Source organism: Sus scrofa, chromosome 8 (genome assembly GCF_054392235.1).
Source record: "Sus scrofa isolate SSC_HxYL_T2T_F1_AM1 chromosome 8, Sscrofa_HxYL_maternal_Yorkshire_Landrace_v2.0, whole genome shotgun sequence".
In the NCBI taxonomy this organism is placed as follows: domain Eukaryota; kingdom Metazoa; phylum Chordata; class Mammalia; order Artiodactyla; family Suidae; genus Sus; species Sus scrofa.
In genome coordinates, this window is record NC_139390.1 from 71,746,372 (window position 1) to 71,755,873 (window position 9,502).

The 9,502-nt window shown below is 40.6% G+C and overlaps 1 protein-coding gene across 4 annotated transcripts in view; it reads right to left on the minus strand.

Annotated features, from left to right (window-relative positions):
* UBA6 (ubiquitin like modifier activating enzyme 6) overlaps positions 1–9,498 on the minus strand; it is an 88,182-nt gene extending 78,684 nt beyond the window's left edge. For all 4 annotated transcript variants that reach the window (XR_014812616.1, XR_014812617.1, XM_003129053.7 and 1 more), the window contains exons 1-2: positions 9,372–9,498; positions 4,696–4,758 (exon numbers count right to left, since the gene is read on the minus strand). Coding sequence is in view for 1 of the 4 variants with exons in the window: in XM_003129053.7 (XP_003129101.5) it covers positions 4,696–4,758; positions 9,372–9,442 (134 nt within the window). In the remaining 3 variants the exon portion in view is untranslated. The remainder of the gene's footprint in view (positions 1–4,695; positions 4,759–9,371) is intronic.
* Positions 9,499–9,502: the final 4 nt, after the last annotated feature.

A 9,502-nucleotide genomic window follows, 5' to 3' on the forward strand; every position in this document is an offset into this window, starting at 1 on the left:
GATCCCTGGCTTCGCTCAGTGGATTAAGGATCCAGTGTTGCTGTGAGCTGTGGTGTAGGTCGCAGGTGTGGCTCGGATCCTGAGTTGCTGTGGCTCTGGCATAGGCTGGTGGCTCCAGTTCCGATTAGACTCCTAGCCTGGGAACCTCTACATGCCGCAGGAGGCCTAGAAAAGGCAAAAAGACAAAAAAAAAAAAAAAGAAATCAAAGTTGGAGAAATTCACTCCTATATCTCATGATTTACAATAAATCCATAGTAATCAAGATAGTGTGGTAGGTACTAGCATGAAAAGAGACATATAAATTACTGAAAATAGAAGATTCCAGAAATAAAGCCAGATATTTAGTCTATTGTATTTCACCAAAGATAGCCAGGGAATTCAATGAGAACAGAAAATCTTCAACATACGGTGCTGAAACACTGGAAAGCTATAATGGGAAAAAAAAAAACCAAACTTTGATCTCCACCTCATACTATGTGCAAAAGCTAGCTTGAAGTGGATCACAGACCTAAATTTAAGAGTTTATACCATGAAACTTCAAGAAGATAACACTGGGAGTTCCCATCGTGGTGCAGTGGTTAAATAATCCCACTAGCAACCATGAGGTTGCGGGTTCGATCCCTGGCCTCACTCATTGGGTTAAGGATCTGGTGTTGCTGTGAGCTGTGGGTGGTGTAGGTTACAGACGAGGTTCAGATCTGGCATTGCTGTGGCTCTGGAGTAGGCCGGCAGCCGCAGCTCCAATTGGACCCCTCGTGCCTGGGAACCTCCATATGCTGTGGACAAAAGACAAAAAAAAAAAAAAAGGTAACACTGGAGAAATTCTTTTTTTCGTCTTTTTTAGGGCTGCACCCCAGCATGTGGAGGTTCCCAGGCTAGGGGTCTAATTGGAGCTATGGCTGCTGGCCTATGCCACAGTTGCAGCAACACCACATCCGAGCTGCATCTGCTATCTACACCACAGCTCACGCCAATGTTGGATCCTTAACCCAATGAGTGAGGCCAGGGATCGAATCTGCGTCCTCTTGGATCCTAGTCAGATTTGTTACTGCTGAACCACGATGGGAACTCCCACTGGGGAAATTCTTAGTGTCCTTGAGTTTTGCAAATATCTACAAAAGCTTTATAGAGACATTTCACCAAAGTAGATATATAGGAAAGAGGTTCATGAAGATCCTCAAGACCATTAGTTGTTAGGGAAATGATACACACTACACTAGAATATTAAAATTAAAAAGACTGAACATACAGTGAACATGTAAGGCAATTCTAACGCTTATATACTACTGGTGGAAATGTAAAGTGGTACAACCATTTGGAAAACATTTTGGCATTTCTTAAAAAGTTAAAAAAAACCATACACGTGCCATATAACCCAACATTCATTTCTAGATAACTGTCAAAGAATAAATGAAAGCGTCTATCTAGAACACTGTCAATCAACTATAATGGAAAAAATAAAAAATTATAAAATAAAAAAAAAGAAAGCCTATGTCTATTCTAAAACTTACATATAAATTCTCAAGGCAGCCTTATTTACAATAGCCCAAACCTGGAAAAAACCAAATGCCCACTAACAATTAGTAAGTGGTTAAATAAATTATAGTATATTCACATAATACAACTCAGCAATAAAAAGGAACAAATTACTGATAAGACATCATATATGAATCTCGAAATCATTATGCTAAGTGAAAGAAGCCAGACTCCTCCAAAGGTATATATACTATCACGACTCCATTTACATAAAATCCTAGAAAATAAAAATGGTTCTATAGAATAAAAACCAGATCAGTGGTTGCAGCCACTGCAACCACCTGGAGATGGCAGCCAGAGAGAGAAGAGAAGAAGGGATTATAAAGGGGCACAAAGAAAATGTGTATCTGTGATGTTGTGGTAACTAAATCGGGATGATTTCATGAATATATAGCTATGTCGAACACATCAAATTGTACACTTTAAATATGTACAGTTTACTTTATATTAATTTACACCTCAATAAAACTATAGAAAACATGTATTTATGTTGGGAGACAATACTTCACAGGTCTTTCAATTCCCGAATGTCTCTCTAGATATGCTCAGTAGGCAAGGTCCTGACCGCTTTTTACTTGGGCCTTTTCTAGGGTTGTGTTTGTAGCATGTAACTTTGAGGTATGAGGTGAGTCTCTGTCCAAGACAAGAAGGAGGCTTGCTTACTGCTTTGGATGTATCCCTTCAAGGCAGGGTTCCTCAGAAGCAGAAAGCAGCCATCTAGGCCCCTAGCATCACCCCCACTGGACTTGGGAGCTGACCAAAACCATTGTGATGTCCATACTATCTGCTATATCATAAGTAACGAAATCTTTTTTTCTCTTATGCGGATTCTTCATATCTTCTGTTAGCATCCGCTAAACAATAATAGGCTGGCTTCTAGTTTGTAAATAAAGCAAAATCAAGTCCTAGACCCTGACAACATGCACATAAATTTTGCCAATGCTAAAGAACAGGATGTTGGAGGGTAAAGTGGTGAGAAGTGATACGGAAGCTAAAAAGAAAGATATGACCATAACTCATGGTAAATAATTAGAAATCACTGGACACTTAAGCACTATTCTCCATGATTAATTTGTAATTTATACACATTTTTCCAATTAAATATTTGTTGAATAAATGCATGCATTCAAAAAAAGAATAACTGAAAGAAATAATCAGACCTAAAAGGTTAATATGGAAAGGTGCTTAACGTCACTAATTGTCAGGGAAATGCAAAACCACAATGAGATATCACCTCACACCTGTAAGGACTGCCATTATAAAATAAAATAATACCCCAGTAAACAGCAAGTGTTGGTGAAGATGTGGAGAAACTGGAATCCTTGTTCACTATTGGTGGGAATGTAAAATAGTCCAGCTACAAAGGAAAACAGTATGGAGGTTCTCTAAGAAATTAAAAACACGGAATTCCAATCGTGGCTCAGAAGAAACAAATCTGACTACCATCCATGAGGATGCAGGTTCGATCCCTGGCCTCACTCAGTGGGTCAAAGATCTGGCATTGCCGTCGGCTGTGGTGTGGGTCACAGACTCGGCTCAGATCCTGAGTTGCTGTGGCAGTGGAGTAGGCCAAGTGGCTATAGCTCCAATTTGACCCTTAGCCTGAGAACTTCCATGTGCTGCAGGAGTGGCCCTAAAAAGACAAACAAACAAACAAACAAACAAAAAAAAAAAAAAAAAGAAAAAAGAAAGAAATTAAAAACAGAACTACCTTATGATCCAACAATGCCCGATTATATATTAACTGCTATGTATGAAACCTAAACTGCTATATGCTATAACTCTGTCAAACTGTAAGTGAACTGTAAGCCTACTTACCTAGCATTGCAAATAGAAAATTTAATCTCTGGTTTACTGAAAATTATGTTTATTAATTAGCCATAAAAATGTTTCACATTTTTATGAAGGAGGGACATAAAAATGTTTCACAAAGATTGTAAAAAATAGGAGTTCCTGTTGTGGCTCAGTGGTTAACAAATCCGACTAGGAACCATGAGGTTGCAGGTTCGATCCCTGCCCTTGCTCAGTGGGTTAAGGATCTGGCGTTACCATGAGCTGTGGTGTAGGTCGCAGATGCGGCTCGGATCCCGCGTTGCTGTGGCTCTGGCTTAGGCCGGTGGCTACAGCTCTGATTAGACCCCTAGCCTGGGAACCTCCATATGCCACAGGAGTGGCCCAAGAAATGGCAAAAAGACAAAGAAAAAAAAAAAAAGACTGTAAAAAATAATGAAAAAAATCACCCCAATACTATCTCGAGGAGTTGTCATTTGTTATCCCGAGAATATGATCAGAAGGACATTAAGAACATCATAATTAGAGATTTAAGGTGACTTCTGAAGTATAATTATAGTCAGGAGACCATATGGTAAAATAATTTTCACATAAGGAAAATCAAGTTAGTTTTAATCTCTTTTTCTAAGTGTACAGTGCAAAATAGGACTTGAAATAAACATACCAGGCGGTATATATCAACTCCTCCTAAACTTCTCAAAATTGACTCTGCTTCCCACATTAAAAAAATATAAAAAGAAATTCAAAATACATAATGAACCTATTGTTCCAAATTCTACCTACATAATATCTTTTTTTTCATGATTATATATAGAGGAAATCTATGAACTTTTAAGCTGAGATTACACTACCTTCCATGCAAGCATCTCAAAGTTTTCAAGTATTTTAATTTCATGAAAAAATATGGTAAAAAATGGTTCCATTGAATTCCATTCAGATCATAGCTCTTCAATCACAAAATACTTCTCTCCTGACTATTCAGTGCAAACATGCAGTGTTGTTTATGAGATTACACTGAAGTAAACATAGTCTCTAGATGCTACTGTATAACTAAAAGTGAAATGAATTGTTTTTCATGAGACTCCTACACCATTAAGAACATAAATATGTACTCCTGTCTAGAATCTAGAGATGTATTTTGTAGTGGATAGCAAAATCATTCTTAGTCATATCACCTAAACCTAAAAGCAATCAAGATATAACCAGCCTACTATAGCTAGAAAAAAAATTGCATAAATGCTAATTTCAATTCTTAGGATGTATTTACAAAATTCTGCATAGTCCTAATGGTGTCTTTGAATAGACCACTCCATTCCTTGAGAACAATGAACAGGGAAAATAAGTTTCAGTTTCTATAAGGTTCTTACCTGTATAATGCATCATCGATCTCCACAGATTCTGTTGGCATGATGGGCAAATTTGTATTCACACTGAATAAAGAAAACACAACTTATAAGGGCGAATATGGTTATTTAATACTCACATTATATAATGCGAAATTCCAGTATGTAATATAATGTATACCAGATATATATCTTATTCTTTACCACTTTATTTAGATTTTTAAAAATAAGCCAAAATGAAATTTGTTGACTGCCTATTCTTGTGTTTATTATAAAATTAGAGCTTGTGGTCATTTTATTCTCAGGTGCTGTTTTATCACTGCTATACATATATTCTGATGGATCTATATTTCAGCAATTTTGTTAGAGTGCCCCATAAACCTTCTCTAATATACACACTCTCCCTAGATAAATTTCATTCAGTCCATGCGATTTACCTTATTCTGGTGATATCTAAGTTTATTTCTACATGTCTGATCTCTCTTCTACCTCCAGATTTTATGCATCTGCCAGAACAGCATCTCTATTCTGAAGTTTAACTGGTATCACAAACAAAACATGCTTCAAATAAGAGTTAAATTCTCCTTGCTTAATCCATTCTTCCCCACTCTTTCCCAACTCACTTGGGATCACCAAGTAAATGGTACCACCACTAGTCATTTGCTGAGGCCAAAAATCTAGGGGTCTTCTTAACTCCTTCCATTCTTTTCCTTCATTTGTGAGTCCTGTTAGTTCTACCCTCAAAAGGGATCTCAAATCTGATCGCTTCTCACTATTTTAGTCAGTGCAATCTCAGGCCATACCATCAACATACCTCATTTGAACTACTTCAAAGGCCTAACCAGTCTATTTCTATCGCCCTTCCCCTTCAGCTTATTTTCTATCTAACACCTAAATCTCTTTGAATGTAGTCAAACATTTCTCCCTGACTTAGAACTATCCTTCAGTGAGTTTCTTTCACTCTTACAATAAAATTCAAACACCTTACCATACTTAAAAGGGTCTTATGGAGTTCCCATCTTGGCTCAGTGGTTAACGAATCCGACTAGGAACCATGAGGTTGCAGGTTCAATCTCTGGCCTTGCTCAGTGGGTTAAGGATCTGGCGTTGCCGTGAGCTGAGGTGTAGGTCGCATGCAGATACGGCTCGGATCCCGTGTTGCTGTGGCTCTGGCATAAGCCGGCGGCTACAGCTCTGATTAGATCCCTAGCCTGGGAACCTCCATATGCCGAGGGAGAGGTCCTAGAAAAGGCAAAAAGACAAAAAAAAAAAAGGGGGGGGTCTTAAACCTGTTTCCTAATTATTTGTCCAACCTCAACTCCCACAACTCTCCCTCTTGCTCATTATCTTCAGCCACACTGGCCTAGTTACTGTTCCTCAAAAAGCCAAGCTTGCTATCACTTCACACTTGCTATTTCCTCTGCCTGGAAGGTTCTTCTTCAGATCTTTGAATAGCTGATTCTTATCATTTAAGCCTCTATTAGAATACTACTTCACAATTGTTGGACCATTCCTGATCACCACTAAAACTGTGGGGCCTTCCTGGGACACAACCCTGACCCTACTACTTGTCCGTAGAAAAGTTTTTGGCCTTCTAGGCCTTCCCCAAGGTCTAAAATGCAAATTTAATCAAATAAGTGAGAAAATGTAGGCACAAAGGAGAGCAGTCAAGCACGACAAAATAATCATAGTTTAGCCATAAAACAAAATTAAAGACTTTTAGTTTCTTCTTAAGGTCAATAGATAACATTCTGAGCCATATCTCTGAGTTGTCTTGCAGATATTGAACTCCTACCAGGTGGAAGAAGTTAACTGCATGCTGACCAGCAGCACACAGACCCCAGACAGGTTGGAACCAGAAGGTTGATGACTGAGATTCCAAAAACATTACCCTGTTATGTCACCATCAACCAATCAGAGAATTGAGCACAAACTGATTATTTATCTGATGACCCTTTCCTACAGATTGTCTTTAAAAACCCTCCCCTGAAAGCCAATGGGGAGTCTGGGTTTTCTGAGCATGAGGTGCCCAGTCTCCTGGCTTGGCTCTGCAATAAACTCTACTTGCCTTCACCACCACGCAGTGTCAGTAGATTGGCTTTGCCATGTGTCAGGTGACTGGACCCAAGTTATGTTTGTTAAATGACTCCCCTCCTCCTCAGGTGGCTCCATAACTTGTTAACCAGCTGTATTTTCTTCAAATTTTTATATTAACTATTTATCATCTGCCCTCCCTACAGAATGATGATCCGTTAGGAATTCAATACCTAAAACAGGGCCTGGCATTCAATAACAACAGCCATAGCTGTGCCACAACACTGTGCCACATATTGTTTTTTGTTGTTTTGTTTGTTTTTTGTTTTTGGCTGTACCCATAGCATGTGGAAGTTCCCAGGCCAGAGATGCAGCGCACGCCACAGCACCAACCCAAACCACTGCAGTGACAATGCCAGATCCTCAACCTGTTGTGCCACAAGAGAACTCCAGCCACAGTTTTAAGTGCTTTAGATATACAAATCAGTTACCCCTCTCAAAAACTTTATAAGACAGGCACTGTTACTATCTCCACTGAACAGAGGTAAAAACCCAAGACTGACAGAGATTAACTTAATAACCTGCCCATGGTCAAAGAGCAGGTAAATGGGAGAGCACTGAATCTAATTAGTCTAGCTCTAATTAGTCTAGTCTACTGCCTCTTACAGGAGGCATAAAGAAAGCACTCCAGGGAGTTTCTGTTGTGGCTAAGGGGAAACGAATCCAACCAGGAACCATGAGGCTTCGGGTTCGATCCCTGGCCTCGCTCAGCAGGTTAAGGATCCATTGTTGCCATGAGCTGTGGTATAGGCCAGACTCGGATCCAGCTCGGATCCGGCTCGGATTCCATGTTGCTGTAGCTGTGGTATAGGCCAGCAGCTGTAGCTCTGATGCTTTGATTTGACCCCTGAGCCTGGGAACTTCCATATGCTGCAGGTGCAGACCTAAAAAAGAAAGCACTCCAAAAACATCTGTTGAATAAATTTAAAAAATTTTTAAAAAGCTAAACATACTAATGTGACAAGATAGAGAGATACACATCATTTACTGCTGTTCATCCCAACCAATTTTTTCACAGCATGGCACACAAAGAAAAATGTAAGAGGTGCACAATGGAAAAGAGAGATGGTTCCCAGGCAGAGGGAACCAGCTTGGGACATTTAGGCCTGAGCCATGGTGACAGCTAAGATCAGTATTATCTTGCAAAAGTGTAATCCATTTGAGGTTTGGAAAAGGTCTAATTATCAATTAAAAGACTCTAAAAACAATATGATAGCACAAAATTCAGTTCTGGAATCCAATTTTCTAGGCCTGATATTGATATATAAACCAAAGGATTTGAAAATATATAACCAAAATGTTATTTCTCTTATCAAACACTGCTTGGTATCATTAAATGATATCGGCTTCTAGCTTACTAAATGAATAACTATTAGAAATATTCCTGACTGCAACTATGAAAGCAAAATGGAAGACAACTGTGTTTAAGGGATCAACTATCTCATAAAACACACACACACAATATACCCAGGCACTGAAACAAAATAGGAAAACAAAAATCCAATTACGGTTTTCTTATTCCCCAGTAGGCTTTCACTAACTATCTTCCTTGTAAGGATAGCAACAATCTAGTGGGTCAAGCTTTAAAGTAAAAATGAGAAAAGCTACATTCTAACCAGTTTTGTCACTTAATGATAAGACTAGCACTTACTTCTCAGAAAATTCTGCTTTGCTGTACTGTTTCAAAAACCATTTTAAAAATAGGGTCAATCAGGCTATCAAAAATGCTTTAAATAAGGGGAGGTTTTGTTTGTTTTCTCCATCTCCTAAGTAAATCTGGCAGTGTTGGCAATGCCAGGCAATACCGTGATTCCTAAAGCATCCCTTCAGTCTGAAGCTGGCAAAAAGCTACAGGTTTGGGAACACTCACATTAGCCTCAAAATCATACATGCATCACTTGTATCTCTGGCATATTGTACTCTGGTAATGGGCAGTATATAACTGCCCTCTTTATTAATTATGAAATGATTGAAAGAGGACCTGCACGACATTTCCCCCCTATTTTTGATGGAACGGTAAAAACGTGGACCTCAACACCACTGGGAAATAAGAATAGGTAACTCTGTTTTTTTTCCAGGATTTTTTGGTCTTTTCTTTCTTTCTTTTTTAGGTGTAATCAACAGAAGCCACTGGGTGTCCTGACTACTAGTGATTCATTACCAAGTTCAAAGGAGGGTCTCAGCGGAGGATCGCACCCAGAAGCGCTCTTGGCTTTCACTCCACGGAGAGGAGGGAAGGAGCTGCGCGCCCCCGGGCTGGGGAGCTCATACCGAGCGACCGGGACCAGAACTCTCCGCTGGAGCCCCTCCCATCCCCCCATGTACAGGGACTGAGAGGAAGGAGCATGGCAGACCCCAACAGGAACTGAGAAAGCACTGAAGGGGCAGTAAGTGGACTTTCTCCTCAGAAAAGCCGGGAGTCGCCGAGACCCGGGCCCGCGCCGCCACACCCACCCCGTGCGCTCCCTCCGCCTCCCAGGGCCGGCTCAGTCCGGCCCCGCGGCCTCTCGCGTGCTTCCCGCCCGCCTGCCGGGGAGAAAAAGAAAGCCGGCCCCCGGGTCCTGCCCGCCAAGCCTCGCTTCTTCCCGCCCACAATGTCCGCTCACCTGCCGGGCCCCCAGGAGGAGCAGGATGCCTCTTCTCCCTGATGTGTGGCCACCGGCTGAGACCCCTCCATAGTCTCCTGAGACTCTGCAGCCGCTGACCACCGTAGGCAGGGAAGGGGGCGGGGCCGCGA